General features: G+C 34.2%; 1 protein-coding gene across 1 annotated transcript; it reads right to left on the minus strand.

Moving 5' to 3' along the window:
- Window positions 1-416: 416 nt before the first annotated feature.
- LOC139856044 (GDSL esterase/lipase At4g10955-like) lies at window positions 417-2608 on the minus strand. Its single transcript, XM_071845276.1, has 2 exons — window positions 2447-2608; window positions 417-1388 (listed from the first exon to the last, which is right to left on the minus strand). The coding sequence occupies exons 1-2, from the start codon at window positions 2599-2601 to the stop codon at window positions 419-421; spliced, it is 1125 nt and encodes a 374-aa protein (XP_071701377.1). The 5' UTR covers window positions 2602-2608; the 3' UTR covers window positions 417-418.
- Window positions 2609-22294: the final 19686 nt, after the last annotated feature.

Raw genomic sequence — 22294 nt, forward strand, 5'->3', positions numbered from 1 at the left:
ACTTTTGAATTCGGTGTTCGGTTCGGTTTTCGGTTTTGCTCAAAAAAAATTCAAAACCGAATACACCGAACCGAATAAACCGAAGAACCCGAAAACCGAACCGATGAACACCCCAATGAAACTCCCAACTATGATAATTATGAATTTTGCAATAATTTTTAAGTGAACTTGAAATAGGGCCACTAAAAGATGGAATTTTGGCCCAAGTAAAGATACTCACCTTAGCCCATATATGTGATCCTGGAGAAAAGAGAACTTGTGTATATTCCAAAAGACGGTATTTGTATTTGTAATCCAACATATACATTGAAATTTCTCTACAGCAAATATAATCAATACACAAATTTTAAATGAACAGTTTATATATATTAAGCTCAATTAAGCATCAATCTTGATCATCAACGGTTTAGGATGGATGCTAGCTATATAACGACTTCAACTGTTTGCTAATAAGCTTACTACTCTGCAAAGCCAATTCGAGCTCCAAATCATCTGACCACCATTGCTCCAATCCATGTGCTTCCATGAACTTTTGCTTTCCTTTCGACAACACAAAAAGTTTTGCCGCCACATGTCCCCTGCCAGCTGTCATTGGCCTCACATTCTCCTTCTCAGCCGCAACACCACCATCATCACAGCCATCAACACCAGCCAGATCAGTATAATAACAGCATATATAATCGCTGTTGTTCACATACAAATGAGGGACCCATTTGTTAAATGCTAGTGGGATATTATTATTACTAGGACCAACTCCATCTTCACCTGCAATAACAGCATTAGATGACACCATTGACTTGACTTTTTGCCAAACAACCACGGCCTTTTCTCCAACGTTTTTCATACTCATAGCAAGTGAAAACGACGGTGGATTGAATAAATGCGTCTCAACAAAAAGTCCTTGTTTTGCTAATGTTTTCCCTATTTGCAGAGCAAATCCCGCCCCTAACGAATGACCAGCAACAGCCACATTATGGCTTCCGTATGCATCTGAAATTGACTTCAAAGCTTCTAACGCACCGTTAAATCTAACAGAACCTTTTAAACTTTCCCATGCTAGAAATCTTAGATCGTCTTCTATGTCACGCCTATAAGTCGGGGCTTTCAAAAGTGTGCCTCGTAACGCTAAGACTGCACGAGGTGCACAGCTTGGTCTAATGAGAATGAAATCAGATAATGCTGCTGATCGATCCCATTCGAGTATTGCACCATATATGGATCCATCTCTTTCGTCGATTAAGGTTTTTGCAAGTTTGTATTTAAAGGGTAAGAACCATTTTGGTGCTAGAGCGTTTTCTTGAGACCTATTTTCTTGCCGGTCGAGTTCTAGCAAGTAAACTGCTTGGATAAAACAAGCAACGACTGTCCGTTTGTAGTTTCCATCTTTCCTAAAATCACAAAAGGTAGTCACATTTCAGTATGCTATCAAAATAAGTTATTAACCACTAATGTGTGCACTCAAAAGAACTACTTGTTATACTGAAAACAAACTGCAAACAACAAAAGTAAAACATGAAAGATCAACAGGCTAATGAAGATGATGCACTAAAAAATGAACTTTCATTCATTCAAGAAACTAGCATTGTGTATACCTCCACACTATACAACAAATGAAATTTGAAAACTTGACGAAAAACAGTTAAGCAGATCAGATCTGATTATAGTTGTCCAGATAAAAAACTCTTTACTAGCCGCTTTTAATAGAATAATATTGCAACAGTTTCAACTAACTATAAAGCTAGGAAGTTGAAAGGGACAAATGCTAACCTGTCCCGTTTCATTCGATGCTAAAATCGTTAGTATATTATTTTTCTAAGGCCAATTTCTATGTTGTAATATTGTTATGCAAACTAAACTATCCTTTCTAAATTCCAATTTCTAAGCATAGATTACCATGGTCAAATGTTAAACTCCCTGATCACATAAAAGACTACTTGTTACCATAGTCAAATTATATAATCTTTTAGTCTCCTAGATTTTATATATATACCTATAAAATTCAATACACAAACACAGTAACTAATGCCCATTTTCTGCATATAATTTAAACACATCAATTTTAAACACAATAACCTTAGGTATATATTTCTATTTCTATTATCTATCTATCTATAAAAAAATAAAAACAGAGTAAAAATATCTTCTTTCAAACTATTTATTTATTTATATATGTACACAATAAATATCAAAATTCACATCTGTAATTCAAGAATTACTCGTAATTATTAGCCATAATATACGGAGAATGTAATCTAATGTATACTTGGTACATATCTTATTTCCATGTATTAGCCGTAATTTTTAACAATAAGTTGCAAAAAATACACAAATCAGATTAAAAAAAAACCCTAATTTTACCACAGAGTGGAAACCAAAACCCTAATAATTAAATTAAAAATGCATAAATATACATTACAAATTAAAAGCGATAGATATGTGAACTAACCAACTGGAATTGATAAGATCACGCCAATTAGGTGCGGAAACTTTACGCGGTCCAGATACATGAAACGCGTATGGATGATGAATCACACTGTTCTCATTGTTGTTATTAGCATCAACATCATCAATTGCTTGTGTGAGTATCTGATTTGCCCCCATTGACAATGTCAATTCTACGATTCAATTCTTGTTTCTCTAATCAAGATTGCTTGATTTTAGAAATAAAGAATGAGATAAATAAAACGGAAGATTTTGAGATGATGATCGCTTTAATGCTTAGTGAAGCTATTTAATGGAGTATGTATGATTAAATTCGCAATTAAGTAATTTGTTTCTTCAAATGGAAAAGGGGACAATCTCAAACGGTTATATTTCATTATTTTGGTTTATTTTTTCTTCCCATTTTATTTTAACTTATTTTAATTTTTATAATAATTTATAATAATATTATATTTATATCTATCTATCTATCTATCTAGACAAAATTGCGTAAATGGTCCATTAACTTTGTATGTTATAGCATCCTAAACCTTTATCTAAAAAAGTTGCGTAGATAACCCTGAACTTACAAATTTAAGCACGAATGGCCCAAATTATTTACGCCGTTACCTTTTAAACGTTAAGCTAGGTCATGTGCTTACCATGTGAGGGTATTTCTGTCACATAACATATTAGTTTCAGTTTAGTACTTCACCTGACTTGCACGTAATTTGATTTTGGCTTTTATAAACGTATCCCATTCCAGAACCCTAGCAGACCTCGTCCCCAAATTGTAAACCCTTATTCGTTCGTTTTAGGTTTTCAATTGAAATTCGAATTCAACAATGGTGGTGTGTATGTGTGGGTGTAGCGCGGTCATCCGTACTTCATGGACTGCTCAAAATCCTGATCGTCGATTTTATTCTTGCCCTAATAAGGTACGTGTGAATTCAAAATTTTTAATAAGTTTGTGTATTTTGGAATGGTAATTAAATTTTTGTTATGTTTGTTAGGATTCCACATGCGGTTTTTTTCGTTGGTTTGATCCTCCCACTGGTGATCGTTCGGCTATTATAATTCGAGGGCTATTGAATTCACTAAATGCAAGTGATGCTAGAGCTAAAGCTGCAGAGAATGAAGCTTTTAAGTTCAAGCTTTTGTTGATTATTAGTTGGATTTTGTTTGCTATGTATGTTTATCATAATTAGCTAGTGCAAGTTGTTTTTTTGTTAAAGTTTGTAGTTTTGACTGCATGTAGTCTTGTTTTGGTTGAAATTCATAGCTTAAATGCAAATGTAATGAAACAAGTTTGTGGTTATGAAGATTTTGTTCAATGAAGCTAATTTATCTTTTAATTCGATGTGTTGTGTATGTTTTCAGTCGATTTTTTGTGCAACTGCAATGATATCAGAAACAGAATGCAGAATTCGATGTGTTGTGTATGTTTTCAGTCTATTTTTGTGCAACTGCAATGATATCAAAAACGGAATGCAGAATACAAAGTTATTTTCAACAACAATGCTCTTATTTTGACAATGCAGAATGGTCTTATTTTGACAACAATGCTCTTATTTTGACAATGATATCAACAACAATGCTCTTATTTTGACAGTATCTATGCTCTGCACATGGGAATATCCTCTCCACAGCTTTGATTAGTCCATATCAAATAAAATAAATTATGTATTATTGTATTTTAAAGGAAATTTTATCTGTTAATTATATTAAATAAATAAAGTAAGTAAACAAATACCTTTTGTCTGTCACTTATGAAAGTGAAGTTTGACATTGTGGTTAAGTCCAAATCTTCCTTTAAACAATCCAAAAACCAACTCCAAGAGTTATAGTTTTCACCCTCAACTATAGCATATGCTAATGGATAAATACCATTGTTTGAATCCACACCAACAGCACTTAAGATTTGGCCAGTTGCAGGTTCTTTCATGAATGCTCCATCTAAACCAAGTAAATCCCTAGATAAAGTTCTAAACCCTTCTTTTAATGGGCCCAAACACACATAACATCTCATAAACCTCCTTTTTTCACCATCATCATCACATGGCTCAGTTAACAACCTCACAGTAGTACCAGGATTACTTCTATTGAGTTCTTCCAAATAATCTCTTAAATCTTCATACTGTTCGGCATAATCACCCTGCACAACCTTTTTAGCAGCTTGTAGTGCCCTATAAGCCTTATATTTAGATATATCCATATGATATTCTTGCTCATACCGTGACTTTATTGCAGCTGTTGGGATTTTGGGATTTGTTGGAATCTGGTTAACCAGTTTTGTTGCAAGAAATTCATAAGTACATTGGTTGATGTTCCTTGACTGATGGCACACATGAATTGGTTTATAAGTTTTAACTGTCCATGTCTCCATGTTGGCTGATTTGGAAACATAAAGATTCCAATCACACACAACATTAACTTTCCTCCATGTCTTCTTTTTAACATCTCCCACTTCAGGTTTTTTACCCTTATCAACAACCTTCTTGCCCTTTTCAACATTTTGTTTAGCCTTCTCAAGAACCTTTTCTTCATCACATTCACCTTGACATCCAACCTGTAATCTAAGTTTCTCATTTTTAATAAAAACAAGTTGCCTTCTAGTTTCCACTGCATGTAGTCTCACCAATTCTTTTACTTCCTCTCTTGAACCAAACTCTTGACCAAGATAAAAATTAGTAATCCCAACTTCTTCATCATCTTTCAAAAGCAGTTTTGCTTCATTGATCTTTTTCTTTCTTATTTTTTTATCAGTATCTACACCCTCATAATCACTATCAAATTCATCATTATTCAACTCTTCCACAATAGTACTGGATTTATCTAGTGCCTCAATTTCAAGAATAGTTTGACTAGCATTACCCATGTACTCAACATCCTTATCGATTGAGAAGTTAAATTCACTCATACCTATATCCACATCTTCAAACTTATTGTCTTCATCAATTATGAACTCCTCATCATCACTGCTATCTTCAATATCACATACAACTGTTTTCTGAGTTTGTTTCAGCATGCCTTTTATATCATCAACTACACTAGGAATCTGTGAACAAAACTGCTCCAAACAACTAACCTGACTTGAATCATCTAAATCTTCTTCATATTCAACATACATGCTAATCTCCTTATTGTTACAAACATAACTTCTTAACAAGTTGACATCATCATCATTGGCAAAACTATGTAATCCAGTATCCATATCAGATTCAGGCAGCAAAAAGTGAAATTTAAACCTCTTAGACCTGTGAAAACCTAACCACTCTAACTCTTCAACAAGGCTTTCCACACCAAAGTCAACACTATCAACACCATCATATAAACAAACCTTACCATCCAAATACTCAACGTTTGGTGGTTTACTAAACAAACCACCATAATGCAACTTTACAGTGAATTTCGATGGACAATCAGCTGAAACAATAATATAACATGATACTGTTAGAACATATGATAAGCTATGATGTTATTATGAAAAGAAAAAAAAAATAGATGATATTTTGTATTATTAACACAAAACATATATAACTTACCATATAATTCCATTAGTTTTTCAATTCCATAATCTTGTCTGATAGAAAAAAATTGTATCAATACCCATGATTCTTGTTGTTGATCGCCTATTAATATTCTTGATAGTATATCGATGCTAATGAAAAAAAGTATGGTAAAAGTTCAATGTAACAGTTGTTTAGGGTAGCCAAACCGTCGATATACTAGCAAGAAGGATTAATTTTTGCTATGGACTAATTTACCCTCACGAGCTACGCACGTGATTGGACTAAACGTCCTTTTTTTAATGGGGTTAGGGTACTGGTCCATCTATGCAGAGATGTGTAAGTTCAGGGTTATTGTGACAACCCGGAAAATTTTGACCAAATTTAAACTTTATATTTAAATGATTTAATGTTTTTGACACGATAAGCAAAGTCTGTAATGTTGAGTCACAAAAACTGTAAACGACTTTAACAGTCGAAAGTTTGATGATAAAGAGTAGTGTGTTGGAAAAACACGGAAAAAGAGAAAGTTTTGTACTGAAAAACGGATTGAGCAAATCATGAAGGAGGCTGTGGACAAATCACAAAGACTAAACCTGCCTTCAAAGAATACAAATGATTCAGTATCTGCTGAAGTCATTAACGAATACTTTGCTCCTGACTCAAAACCGTTACGAACAAATCTTCTTCATCATCCTTCGATATTAGAAATTCTAAGATATCATTATATCTTTCATTATAAATATCCTCGATATTTCTGGAGATATCTTCATAACTATTCTTATCTGAAATCATTCATCTCTTCGCGCTATCTGTGTTACATCATAAAAGAAACTATTTTAGTTTCAAAAATCTAAAAATTCGAAAAATGGATGTTTGAAGTAATGTTGGGAATTGAAGCATGAGTTAGTATAATATAATGACACTTGATCAACGTGATTATATTACAGTAAGTCATGCTGAGTTTCTAATGGAACGTGATAAAGATTCACAGATCATACCATCATCATGAACCATGTTACATAACTCTTTCATTCTATTTAACCTCTAAATATATCAAGAAAATATTTTTCTTGATAATTCGGTCTTTTTCGAGGTATTCTGGTAATTTGACAAGTCAGATTGTGCTATTACCGTGTCTTTCTTAGAACATTAATTATGTTCATTCTGAAATTCATACCTACGAATTCTGGACCATTATTCGCTTGATTTAAAGTCGGGAAGATAAAACAAAAGCATGAAGCTTCAAAATATCAATGGGAGTATATATAAATCACAGTAAATTGGAGAGAGTATTCACTGTAGATGTCAATGATTATAGAAAGACAGAAGCAGAGACATCGAAATATAAGGGAAGATATAAAACCTAACAACCACCAAGAAATTATAAACCATATATATCGATGAATATGGCAATATAAAGATAAGGGAGGACTAAAAACACTATAAAACCAAGAGTATAGTAGAAGTGAATAGATTCTTCTGGCGGCAGATGGAAAAGAAGAATGACGGATATGAAGGTTAGAAGTATATCAAGAATCAGAACTGGATGGAGCATATTGACGAATGCTTTAAAATAAGAATTGAGAGAGAAAGAATAAAAGGTATGAGCTGTGGAAAATAAGGAAACGAAGAGGATAGATTTATAGTATAATATCAGACAGGAAAAATCGAGACAGATCATCGCATTAAATCGAAAAGAATCATAATTTCCTTAATTACCGAAGAATCAAATCTTATTACGAAGATTTTCTCCAAATCTCTTGAACTCCGGAAATCAACCCATCTACGTCAAAAGATATGACGAAACTTACTTTTTCTCATTTCACTCTTTTGTGATAACTTCACTCGTACACTTCACATAAACAATTTGTTTTATTCATATTACTCAATGATGATAAAACTCTAATTTTCAACTCGTATGAGTCATGAAAACATACTTATTGTCATCCATGACCATCCCAACCAAATTTTGAAACGAAATTTCTTTAACGGGTAGGTACTGTGACAATCCGGAAATTTTTGACCAAATTTAAACTTTATCTTTAAATGATTTAATGTTTTTGACACGATAAGCAAAGTCTGTAATGTTGAGTCACGAAAGTTTTGGAACTATATTCAAGCAATCAATTATTCTTTGACTATTCTCGAAGATTCACGAACAATATATATATAACTTAATGTGCATATATATATATATATATATATATATATATATATATATATATATATATATATATATATATATATATATATATATATATATATATGATTTCAAGTTATTTAGTAAACGATAGTAACATTCGATTATTGATTCGATTGATATTTAGATAAGTTAACTAAAACGTTTAAGATGAACCAGTAAAGCACTAATTTGCTACAGTATTTTTGAATTGCTACAGTACCCGAAATGCTACAGTGTTTTCGAAAAATCACTATTTGCTACAGTAAAAAAACTTTGCTACAGTAAAATACTATTTTAAAATGAAAATGTATATATGTATATGTATATACTACGAGACGATGATTTATAGAAGTAAATGACGAAAACACTCAAATGTATGAGTTGTATTTCGAGTGGTATAGTTATGGATAATTTAAGTCTATATTTTGACAAAGGTACGAGTCACGAAACGAAAAATGCAAGTTTTCTCAGCGTACAAAAGGACGATCGAAAAACCAGAACCGGGACATAAGTCGAGTGACGACGTACGACTTATCGGAACAAAAATTACAAATTAACTATGCACGAGAATATAATATAATATATAATTATATATATTATATAATAAATTAATATGTCGACGAACTAGATTACAAAATCAGATGTGAGCTGGAACAAGATGTCATGCGATCGCATGGCATAATACCCACAAGCCCATGCGATCGCATAGGAGGTTTGGACAGGTCTGGTGTTATAAATTGATCGAATTCACGATTTGTTTCCTCACAATTCAATTCACTCTCATCTCTGCACTCTATATATACTTATATTATTATTATTATTATTATTATTATTATTATTATTATTATTATTATTATTATTATTATTATTATTATTATTATTATTATTATTATTATTATTATTATTATTATTATTATTATTAAGATTATTATTATTAATCTTAATATTAGTAGTATTAGCGTTTGTATTAATATTATAATTTATACATAAAATACTACGACGAGGTTCTGCTCGCATGTTTTCAAAATGAGTTTTTGAACTGGATAGAGCTAAGGAAAATATGGGTTATAGCTATGGAGGTTATGGGTAATGTTCATGGGTATTGTTCGCAAGTCAAACCTAGTGTTTATCATCTCTGTTGCGTCTACGTACTTTCCTGCAATATTGAATCACAATATTGATACGTGAGCATTCATATCTTATCTTTTATATATTAATAAGTGTATCCATGTCTAGTGCTCGAGTATATATATTTATGCATGCTTGTATGCTAAATTTCGTCATTAAACAGTTTATGATGAATCACGAATTTAATACATATATTACTGGTAAAAGGTATATGATATACATGTTTTTGAAAGCTGGCGAAAAATCAATAACTTTTCATTTAGAAATCGCGTAATTTTGATGAACGAATCAAAAGATATGGTCAATTGAATTATGATTGATGTTAATTGGAATTGCTTTTGAATCTGCAATTAATATTTAAACAACTTGTTTGTAAGATTGATAAATTGAATTTTTGAATATTACCAACCGAGTAAATGAATCCTTATATAAGGTACGTCTCGTTTTGTTGAACTATTGTCAAAATTAACTTTTTGAAACGACTTTGGATAACTTTTGTATGTCGATCTCGAGCATTAGGATTGTGATACACTATGACCTGACCTAGCTTGATAGACATTTATTGACCAACATATGTTCTCTAGGTTGAGATCTACGGTTATTTGGTAATCCGAATTTCGGTCACAATTTGGTGAACGACTTTATATGCTGCTAAGGTGAGTTTCATTTGCTCCCTTTTTAATTGCTTTTGTAATCTATATTTTTGGGCTGAGAATACATACAATTTATTTTAAACGCAATGGATACAAGTACATACTAAATTCTACACTGAGTTTAAACCGAAAATCCCTTAGCTTTGGTAACTAGTAACTGCCAGTTATAAGAACTGGTGGGCGCGAGTAGTAGTATATGGATCCATAGGGCTTGATATCCCCGTCCGAGCTAGAGCGCTAGCCTTTTAATGGACGTATGCTATTTGAGAAGTGTACACGTTGGTTTGCGTGTATTATTAAGATGATTATACAAAGGGTACAAATTATATATACGTTAAGTTTAGTTACCAGGGTGCTCAATTTCGTAAAATATTTTGATAAACGTTTTTGGATTAAACAACTAAAATCTTGTGATCCACCTTTATATACAGATTATGTGAAACATTAAAATTATGAACTCACCAACCTTTGTGTTGACACTTTAAAGCATGTTTATTCTCAGGTTCCTAGAAGTCTTCCGCTGTTTGCTTATATGTTATACAAGATATGTGCATGGAGTCATACATGCTTTATTCGAGAAAACGTTGCATTCACAAATCATCACCATCTATCTTATTTTGACTGCATTGTCAACAGAAGTATTATTGTAAACTATTATATTACGGTGATTGTCTATATGTATAAATCATCAGATGTCGAAAAACTTTGATTTAAATATTCATTTATGGTGTGCCTTTTCAAAAGAATGCAATGTTTACAAAACGTATCATATAGAGGTCAAATACCTCGCAATGAAATCGATGAATGACGTGTTCGTCCAAGTGGATTTGAAGCGATCGTCACAGTTATCTACGCAACTTTTTTAGATAAAGGTTTAGGATGCTATAACATACAAAGTTAATGGACCATTTACGCAATTTTGTCATCTATCTATCTATAGTTAATATTAAAATGCTATAATAATGATATCAAAAATAGCCATTTTTCTTTACTGAAAAAAATTAAAAAGAAAATAGAAAAAAATTTAACTCACTTGAATAAATCATAAATCAATTTAATTTACAATTTAAATTTAATCTTACAGTTAATTATAATTAAGATATAAATTAACAAAAGATGCATATTCATTTTATAATTTACGGAGTATTTGTTTTTTATATAGTAAATAAAATTACTCCCGTGCTCCGCAATATAATCGCTAAATCAAAAAGCATATACGGATACAAATCGCCGTCTTTAAAATATCTCCATTTTCACAAATCAAGTTTTTACCTGGAAATTAACTATTGTAAAGATACTTTTCTTTTTATTTTCAATTTCGGGTGGGGTTAAACACATTGCTTGATGATAAATATACCTAAATAAGTAATTTACTGATAGATACTTAGATGTGTCAAAATATTAGGTAATATCTTTTTTCTCAAAATATGTACATGTTTAACCAATCAGTCAAATAGAATGAGTTTTGTACAAAACACTTAATGAACAGATGTACAAATTTTAAAGCATATTGTACAACTTTCATATAATAATTGTATTTTAATTTTTTAAAAATTTTTAAAAGTCATTTGTTATTAGTAATAATTATTATTAAAAATTGAAATACTCAAATTTTAAGGAAACTTTATTACTATTATTATTATTAATTATTATTATTATTATAATTATGATTATTATTATAATATTAATATTTAAATATGGATTCTCTTTACGGAGCTAATTACGTTACATATGTATACGAAAATACATGTCTCTATATGTTTGTGAAAACAACGACAAGTTTCTTAGTAAGTATCTGTGGTTCTACGGGTCATTAAGCTAAACGATTTTATCATTTACATTCACTTAATTCCTAAAATATATCATTAAACTGTTTTGTTTAACTAAATTCGTGATTTCACGGGTCATTTCGCTAGTATTATATTATCACTCATGGGCTCATGTGCTGGGCTAGTTTCTCTCCACTTAATTTATGAAAGCCTACAAAAAATATTTTAGAAGGAATATTTTGATAAAAAAAAATTTATTGCATTTTACGTCGAAATAATTACAATTTACATAGACTGTAATCGTAGAATGTAATGATAGAAATAATCAATCTGGACATCACAATTTACATAGAATGTAAGTGTTTTTTCCGTATAATCGATGTATCAATTCATCCTTAGTTTTAAATTAAATTATTTATCCAGACAATAAAAAGACACGCTTATATAAATGGACAAATTTTATATAGTGCTGAAGTGTTTGTAACATGCAAATCACATGATCGGACAAAGTTATATTGGCGTGAGGGAATTTGATTGTGCTGCCTTGTGCATTAAAATTGTAGTATCTTATATACAAAGTAAGACACAATTTTGATCTATTTATTGACAAGCTTGATATATTTATCATTACTCCAGACGTCTAGTTTGTACATGTTAAACAGTTCCTACAGATTATTTAATCAGTGAACTTTTTGAATATGTTTACAGCCTTGAGATATGTTAACTTGTACATATTATAAGGGTTGTTACGGAATATATATCATCTTCCTCTATACATTTGTACATACTTCTTTTGCCATTTTTATTGTGATTTCTGCTTCCATTCTCCGTACACTAATTTATAAAACAAAAAGGAAAAAATGACCAGTTTCACCTTAAAACTGATTTGACCTATTACCGAACCCGCACATCTTGTCACCTTTACAACTTAGAAATATACGTGAACTCATAGCTTTCTATAAGCAACAAGCGACTCTTCAACTTTGATTGACGTCTTTTAATTTCACGATCAGATGCAAAAGCAGCTCCATGTTCAGCAAACACCATTACCAGATGGCCTACTACTTCTACCTTTGTTGTACTTTCTCTCTCTATTGACCTTCTTTGACTTTGAGGGTGCAGAACCAGAACCAGAACCAGAACCAGAATCGAACCCTGGAGGCGAGTGATCCTTCTGATTCTTCATCATTGCATCCTTTTCGATAGAAAACTGGGAACGATCTTCTAAACTTTTAGCAAGCGGGATAAATAATGCGATGATGAGATTCAAATCTCTGTTGACTTCCCCTTTAATTTTCAATCTGAGGTAACATGTTTTAATGAGGTAAATAAACATAAACATGAAATAGTATAAAGACAACAAATGGAAATATGAATAAAATACTATACTTACCTTAGTGCTTCTTGGCACATTCGTTTGATATCATCTTTCACAGTGCCCAAACCCCGATCAGCATAGTAACCATTTCTTACTTTACTCTCGATTGCAGCAACCTGGGGGGCATTAGAAAAAGAAATATAAATAAATAAGCTTATAGTGATAAACAGGGTTGGATGAAAAGGGAGAACAAGTAAGGCGTAGAAGATTACTTACGGAACGAAAAATTCAAATGTATTCTCCTTCATCATGTCTTTCAAACCAAGAGCTAGAAACTCTTTCATCCTCTTGTACCCATTTTCAGATTTCTTCATGGCTAAACACTTCAACTGAGCATCTCATGATAGTATAGATGATGATCAGTCTTTTTACTGCCATCTGATGTGGAAGTAACTGGGACCCACAGTTTATCAAAATTCCTGAAAACGCTACTATGTTTCTGGCTGATACCTTGATCAGCCAACACTTAGACTTCGGACTATGACAATGGTCCCCGCTAATGACCAGCACCATCAAGATAATACCGGTCACCAAGATGTAAATGCAGGTCCTCTTTGGTTGAAAGATGATTCTTTGGCATACCAAAAGGAAACATGATGATTAGCATGTTCATGAGTACTTTTCTTTCTAGAAACTCATTCCTCTGATCTTTTAGAATCAGTTGTAGTACCATAACGGTGATTAGGCCTTGAAGAGTACCTTTCTTTTAGCTTTCATTCAAGGTTCAAATACAAATGAACCATATGCTAATCTGAACTAATCAAACGTTTAATTAGTGTAAGACATATAGTCAAATTCAAACTAAGTCAACGTCCGACTAGTCCCCGAGTGTTGTACGACTTGGTCGATTAGTCCCTACAAGGTCCTCACGAACTAGTCTTCGACTAACGACTTGTGCAACTTTGTCTGTAATGCAAGCTTATTAATTGCACAAATTTATTTGGTTATTAGTTTTAATGTTACAATCAAATGCTATATCGGGAAATGGAGAGCGATTCTTATGCTCCTTCAATTCTTATTTGTATTATCAATTCCGCTCAATTACTTATTTCGATTACGAAAACATCAGTTTTTATGAATATATAAATTGGTAAGTCGATATAAATTTCATTGCTTTCAATCTGTTTTGAACACTATATCATCACATTGGCCCTTTTCACTCTATTTTTTTTATCACTAATACTAATCAATACGAATATAATTGAAGATTGGCAAGTATTATAAGAACATATGAAGAGCTACAGCTTGTGTTATGCATGACACATAGGAGATTGTTCGGGCATCGGGGAATGACTATGTTGTTCGGTTACTTCATTAATATCGAGGCTATGTGACGTCATATCTATCCCTGAAATTTCCAATGTAAAAGAAGCAATGGTTTATGTTTCGTATAAGTTATGAGATGTTGGATTTGTGAGTAAATCTGATGATGTTGGAAAGGCAACGGTTACAATCGTTACAGGGCTTGAAGATCTGATGATTATTGCAGAGGTAACATACCATATTTCGTAACTTGCTCTTAATCATTTTTCATAAGTCTAGTTTAGCTTCAAAAAAATTAAACTAAGTTGATACTGGATTTAAAAGATGCACAAAGGGAATATAGATGAGTGGTTGCAAAATGCAAGCCATGGTATTAAAAATCCAAAGTACTCGAATGTTGACCAAGTTTAATATTAGTTTTATATCCAAATCCAATATCAACTTTGGCTAGCATCCCGATATTTGCAACATTGGCTAGTATCTTGCAGCCATTCATCTATATTCCTATCTCCATTTTTTAAGTTAAGTATCAACTTTGTCTAATTTTTTTGAAGCTAAACTGGACTTGTGAAAAATGATTAGGAGTAAGTTACAAATTATGGTACACTACCTCTGCCATAATCATCATACCTTCAAGCCCCATAATGATTGTAAACCGTTGACTTTCCAATATCATTAGATTTACTCATGATTTCAACATCCAACAACTTACATAAAACAAAACCATTGATTTTCTTGCATTCGAAATTAAGGAAAGAGATATGTCACCACCTAGCCTCAATGTTAATGAAGTAACCGAACGACATAATCTTACCCCGAATACTGGCCAACTACAATTGTATTCGTATTAAGTAGCATTAGTGATAAAAAACGGAATGAAAAGAGACCAGGATAATAATATATTATATATTATTTCAATTGATTGAAAGCAACAAAAAAGTGAAATTTATATTAGAAAATGACTTACCAATTTATACATTCACAAAAACTAATTTTCTTAATAACGATAATTAAATCATCAAAAGTAAAAATAAGAATTGAAGGAGCATAAAAATTGCTCTCCATTTCTCGGCATATCAGTTGATAAAACATCAAATAATAACCAGGTAAATTTGTGCAACTAATAAGCTCCTGAAACATTGCATTCCAGACAAGATTGCAAAAGTCATTAGTCGAAGACTAGTCCGTGATTTGTAGAAACTAATCGGACACCAGTCGGGACTAGCCGGACGTTGACTTAGTTTGAATTTGACTATTTGTCTGACAGTAATTAAACGTTTGATATGTTCCGATTAGCATATATTGTTTGTCAGTAACATGCAGTTCCGAAATGCATAGAATCAAAACAACACAAAAACCTTAAAAATCACCTGGATCAAACAAATTTAATTTAAAATCCAACCAAATCTAAATCCATCAGATAAACTCAACATCAACAATCACTCAATAGCATAGATAACATATAGAAACATTAAATCAGTTGATATATAACCGTATAAGAAATGTATGTATGTGAAACATTTACAAATATGCGTAGCCATGGCAGTTGAAAGTTGAAACATTCCTAACCATATAACATTTACAAACCTTAAATCAGTTGAAACATTTACAAATATTTACAAACCTAAAATCATGAAAGCAATGTATGTTTGTGACTTCACCTTAGATGTTAATGAGTTTACCATAAGTAGCCATGGAAGCCTCCTTCAAAGCCTCATTGTACGCCACCCCTGATTCTTCACCTGCTCTTCCGTCTTTCTACGGATTACACCTCATATCTGACGCCGGTCTATGGGTTTAAACAAGATCGTCAACGATGACCTATCTCCGACGGCGATGCTTCGGGTGGCTCGTAACCCATATCTGACATCGAAGTTCGTGACTTAGTCGCAGCTATATCCGGCAGTGGTTCGGGAGATCGTGACTGATTCGTAACTGAGATGGTTGAATTAGTTCGTACCTTCCGGAGTTCGTAGCTGATTCGTTCCTTTTTATGAAGATAAAAATATAAAATGCGAGGTTAATTAAGGTTATTTGATTGATCTTGATTTAGATTTGCTTAGATTTTAAATTGAATTTGTTTGATTTGGTTGATTTGTAGGGTTTTGTATTTTTTGATTTTTAATGATACCGCAACCCGCATGCGCACCTCATATGCATGCGGGCGCTTAATAGTGTGCGTATGCGTGTGCTTGTGTGCGCTATGCGGTATGCGGATTGTATCTGATTCCTTTGTTCCCGGTACGGCGGTTGCTTAGCTGTCAAGTAAATATCTTTTTCATAATTATATCCGTGATTCGGGGGAGTCAGTTATGGATGAGATTAACGTGATCTGGGACGGTTCTAGAATTAGGGTTTGCCTATAAATACAACCCTAATCATCATTTACCAGACACGGCATGTTACGTAACTATCACACACGAGATACATTACGCAAAACAGCATCATTCAGCAAGGTTAACAGGTTAGTCTTTCGTAAGCTAGTACCTACGACCTTATTTGGGACCTCTTGATCGACGACCGTTATCAGAGGTGGACTTAATCACTTGGCCACCCCGCCGACATCATCATGTCGGCCAGGGTTATTCACGGTAGCCGGACCGGAGAGCCACGTTCTAAGATCCTTAAACCCCTCCTTATGTATTGAGCAGGCATATTAAACCCCACGGTTAAAATATGCATGATCAAGTGGTGCTTTCATTGAGAGTTGAATTAATTCAAGACTGTTTAATTGCTTTTTCTTTTAAGGTTTTTAATTGTATGACTCGTTATTTACAAAATTTTTGAATTTTTTCTTTACCAGTATCATGACTTCCGAGGAATCATCGGAACATACCCAAACAGATGTTCAGAACGCACCGTCTGGTAGTCAACATACACCTGTTATGACTACGGGGGCCGCTACTCAGGCGGGGTACACGATATACCCTCCACCTATATCCGGCGAACCCTTTCAGAGGTACAAGCCGATATATTCAGACGGGGTCACACCGCCAAGAGCAAACTCACCAGTCACAACCACGCGGCTGGACTTTTCGTCAGTGGATCCAAGGGTCATCTTTGCAGGCACTAGCGGTGGAAAAATGGGGCCGCATGTGGTTTGCTGCGGCCAGGTACCTATTTACAGTACCACTGTTTCAATACCTCTGCATACGCAGATCATTCAGCAGAATTCGTCATTTACACCGTTGCAACCTTGGCAACCACCGCGCCCAGTTTCACAATTTTTAACTCCTGCGGATGCGCAGGCGTTACTTAATAGTTGGGGATTTGGTGTCATCCCAGATGCAAACTCTCATTGGGCGCCGATAACAGCGCAGCAGCAAAGCACAGCGCATACAGTTGGGCTTTTAAGTGTGTATCCTCAAGTTTCGCAGATATCTGCGCCACAGGTTTCGCTTCCTTTACAGCCACCTGTGTACTCTGCGTCTTCAAGTTATCCCTCTTTTCCAACGCAGCAGCCTTGGTTATATCCGCAGACTCAGGGTCAACCTTGGCAAAATGTTCAAGGGCAGGCAAATCTTGCAAGTCAATTCATGCAGGCCGCACCTCCTGATATGGTTCACTTATTTTCACAACCTGACTTTGTTCAGGACATGATGAAGCATTTCTTTGCAAACTTGAAAGGGGATCCTGTTAAACCACCCTTCGAGCTACCGACTACCTTTGACAAGTTTCCTCCGCATATATCCGCATACCCGTTTCCATCAGCACCAAAGATACCTAGCACGTTGGGTACTTACAATGGCCTGACCGATCCAGATGATTTTTTACAGCGTTTCGAAGGCGCAATGCGCACTCAAGGCTGGGTGGATCCGGTTGCGTGTCAGATATTTCCTATGACACTACAGGGTATTGCTCGTGAGTGGTTTAATAAGTTGCCGGCGGGTAGTATTGCCGGGTTTATGGATCTGCGGACAAAGTTTTTGCTGCAATATCAGAATCAGAGACCACGCAAGCGCACTCACATTGAATGCCATGACATCGTGCAGAAGTCCAAGGAATCTTTGGGCGAATTTCTCACAAGGTATACTAATGAGTGCCTGCGTATACCAGATCTCAAACCAGAGCAACAGATTTCCGGACTCATACATGGTATAAACTCAGAACGTCATCCAACACTGGTAAGGCGTCTGCGCCATACAGTCCCAACAACTTATGCTGAGGCGCTTAATGAATGCCACGACTATATGCGGAGTGGCGAAGATAATGACATTCCAACAGCTAGCTCACGCAACGAGAGGAAGGACGATGATGATCGTTCGCGCGATCAAAATCGTGGTAACAACTCTCGTGGAAGGTATCCTAGCGGTGGTCCCATCAGGAATGATAAAGGGAAATCAAGTGGCAATTATCGAAACAATAATCAGCGCGGCATCAATAATCAGAACTAAAAAGTTTGTCCAAAACGCCAAAAGAAATTTTGGCAACCGAACCGGTGTGCGCGACCTTTACGGTCCCAACTCCGCTTACGGAATTTGGTAAGCGGGACAAAACAAAGTATTGTGAATTTCATGACGATTATGGTCACGACACCAATCGGTGTAAAAACTTGATGGAACGGGTTCTGGAGGCGCTTCGCGCGGGCAAATTGGATCATCTAAAACCACCTAAAAAGGACAAGGGAAAGGCCGCAGAAGAGGCTTCGAAGTCTAAGACTTTCGCGTGGCAGAAAGTTGACAAAGCGAAAAACGCCGACTTAACCATTAACATGGTTGACGCAGAGAAAATCAGCCAGCGGAGAAAGTACAATGATCACCAAGATTGGGAGCTTCTCCCAATCACTTTCCCTCCTGTAATGTCAATTGATTCTATTAATGAGCCCATTATCATCAAGTGTCGCATCCCTGATTGCGGAATCCAGGTTAAGCGCATGCATGTTGACACTGGCAGCGGTGTCGATATTATGTATGAGCATTGTTATCGTTTCCTTCCGGTAGAAGTCAAAGCGCAGTTACGCCAGCCTGATATTACGCTATCAGGGTTTTTCGGAGAAAACTCGTGGCCGCTAGGCCGAATAGAATTAATGGTAGAGCTTGCGGATGACAGGAACCCGCAGATGATCAGGCATGAATTGGTCGATTTTTATGTGGTTCGTTCAACTTCACGATATAACGCACTGCTAGGGAGAAACTTCATACGGCGTTTCAACATCATACCATCGGTAGTGCATGGTTTGATCAAGTTTCCCACAGTAGGAGGCGTTGCCACGGTTGCGTCACATCAAACAACCGAGTTGTGTGGCTCAGTTGCGCCTATAAGCACTCCTAGCGTGGGAGAACAACTGGCAAATTGTGCAGTCGTAGCAAATCGCTTGCATCCGGATAAGCGAATTAAAATCGGCACAGGCTTGTCAGCCGAAACAAAGGCCAAATTGCATGGTATTTTGTCCGCAAACGCAGATGTTTTCGCGTGGCGTGAGTCAGACATGACTGGGGTTCCGCGTGATATTGCGGAACATAAGTTAAATGTTAATCCATCATTGACACCCGTTAGGCAAAAGAAGCGGCATATGGCTCTAGACCGCAGTGATTGGTTGTGCGCAGAGGTGGACAACTTTGTCAAAGCAAGCATTCTGCGGGAAGTGCGTTATCAGACATGGGTTGCAAATCCTGTATTGGTAAAAAAGGCTGACGGTAACTGGAGGATGTGCGTTGATTTCAAAGATATTAATAAGGCATGTCCCAAGGACAACTACCCTCTCCCGGAGATAGACTGGAAGGTAGAATCACTATCGGGATTTAGGTACAAGTGTTTTCTGGACGCATACAAGGGTTATCACCAAATCTTAATGGCTGCGGAAGATGAGGACAAGACTGCTTTTCATACGCCGCAGGGTATTTATTGTTACACGAAGATGCCTTTCGGTTTAAAGAATGCTGGCGCGACCTATCAGCGTGTAATTGACGCAGCATTCAAGCACCAAATCGGTAGAAATCTTGAAGCGTACGTCGACGACTTGGTAATTAAAAGCAACACCGAAGAAGACATGCTCGCGGACATCCTGGAAACGTTTGCATCTCTGCGCAGGATCAACATGAAGCTTAACCCGCTTAAATAAAAAGGTGGTGGTGTGCGTTGATCAATTTTATAATTTTTTTCAGATTTACATAAACAGAGATCGGGAGCTGGGTATTAGAGCAGAAGGTGGTGGTGTGCGTTCCATTCCTGCGTCCAAAATGGACTTAGAAATTGATTAACAATGATGTGTGGAGCTGTCACAGTGTCCATTTCAGTGTCAATTTTCATATTTTGTATTTTATTTTTATTTTTAATACCTTTTTATTCTTAATTATTATTTTTTATTAATTGTGAAAAATAAAAAAATTCATTAATAAATAAAGTTTTCATTAATAAATATTTACACAATTTTTACAATTTCTTTATATTATAATAACAAAACTAAAAATAGATCATTTAAAATTGAAACAACTAATCCTAGCCTTCCATTATCATTAACATCCATAATCTAGACCATCCAAATTTTTTAATCAAGATTATGACCTCATAATCACCTTGATTAGTTGCTTGATGACTAAAATACCCTTACAATTAAAAAAATTAAAAACCACGGGGTGAAACAAGGAAATAGGGGTTTTTACAATTTTCATTCTTTCACTTTCAAACTACTGGAGAAAGAACCCTAATTATCAATTTTCATGTTTTGGATTCGTTCATTAACCTTCAATCTTTCAAGATATGCTGCAAAATCAAATTATCAATTGATCAGCTCATACGATCTGTCATCTCTAAAAGTTGTGTTTTGTGAACGAATCAGTAGCGGTTGTATCTAAGTTTAAATTTAGGGTTCTTATTTCATCAAGGTTCGTTGATTTCATCAGTGTCTCTTACGAAAAATCAACATAGGGTTTGTTGATTTGATTAACATCTCAAAATATTTCATACAAGAAAGGTGGAATCAGGGTTTAATTGTTGATTCGATTAGCATCTCGCAAAATATTTAATAGAAGAAAGACGAAATCAGGGTTTCATTGTGTTATGGTATTTGGCTAGGGTTCTGATTAGAAGCGACTTCGATTGAAAAAGCCGATTCTTTGCAACACGTATGGATCTACTTAATACAAATTTGGTTTTATAAACCAAGATTACATAATGGTAAATTAGGTTTTTGTCGAAATTTTTCTGTATCTGTTGCAAAAGTTGTTGCAAAAGTTGCTAATGCTGATAGAAATCTTAATGCAGATGACTTGTGACGACCCGAAAATTTCCGACCAAATTTAAACTTAATCTTATTATGATTCCGACACGATAAGCAAAGTCTATTAAACTGAATCTCAAAATGTTTGAACTATTTTATGAAATCATCTGACCTTTGACTATCCCCGACGATTCACGAACAATTGTTTATAAATAAATGTGTGTATATATAAAATAATAAAATAGTAATTAGTCAGTAGAATTGAATATGTAAAATAATATAATAAGGTTATCATTAAAATAAATATATAAAAAATATATATATGATTTTTATACATGATTATTATTATATGTATATTATAATATATAAAATTTATATAATCATAAATATTCAATAAAAGTTATGATATGTAATTACAAGTTAAAGTATAAATGTTATGTTAATATTATGATCATTACTTCCATTATTATCACTAATGTAACATTAATAATTGTATATATATATATATATATATATATATATATATATATATATATATATATATATAGTGGTAGGATCAAGAGGGAAGTAACCATTCGGAGGGAAGCGGAGGGAAGCGGGGGGAAGCAAAAACTTTTTTTTTTCATTTTTTGAAAAAACTTTGTTCACGAACATTATAGAAGAGATGAAAATATGAACATTTAGTAGACACACTTTGTGATAAATGTTTTTATTTTGGCGGAAAAACGCTCGAAGAAGTAATATATAACAATTATCGTGTTTTTCGAGCGTATTTTGAGGTTTTAGCTATTGGGGTTTAGATATTAGGGTTTAGATATTAGGGTTTATA

The sequence above is a fragment of the Rutidosis leptorrhynchoides genome, chromosome 6, assembly GCF_046630445.1.
Source record: "Rutidosis leptorrhynchoides isolate AG116_Rl617_1_P2 chromosome 6, CSIRO_AGI_Rlap_v1, whole genome shotgun sequence".
In the NCBI taxonomy this organism is placed as follows: Eukaryota; Viridiplantae; Streptophyta; class Magnoliopsida; order Asterales; family Asteraceae; genus Rutidosis; species Rutidosis leptorrhynchoides.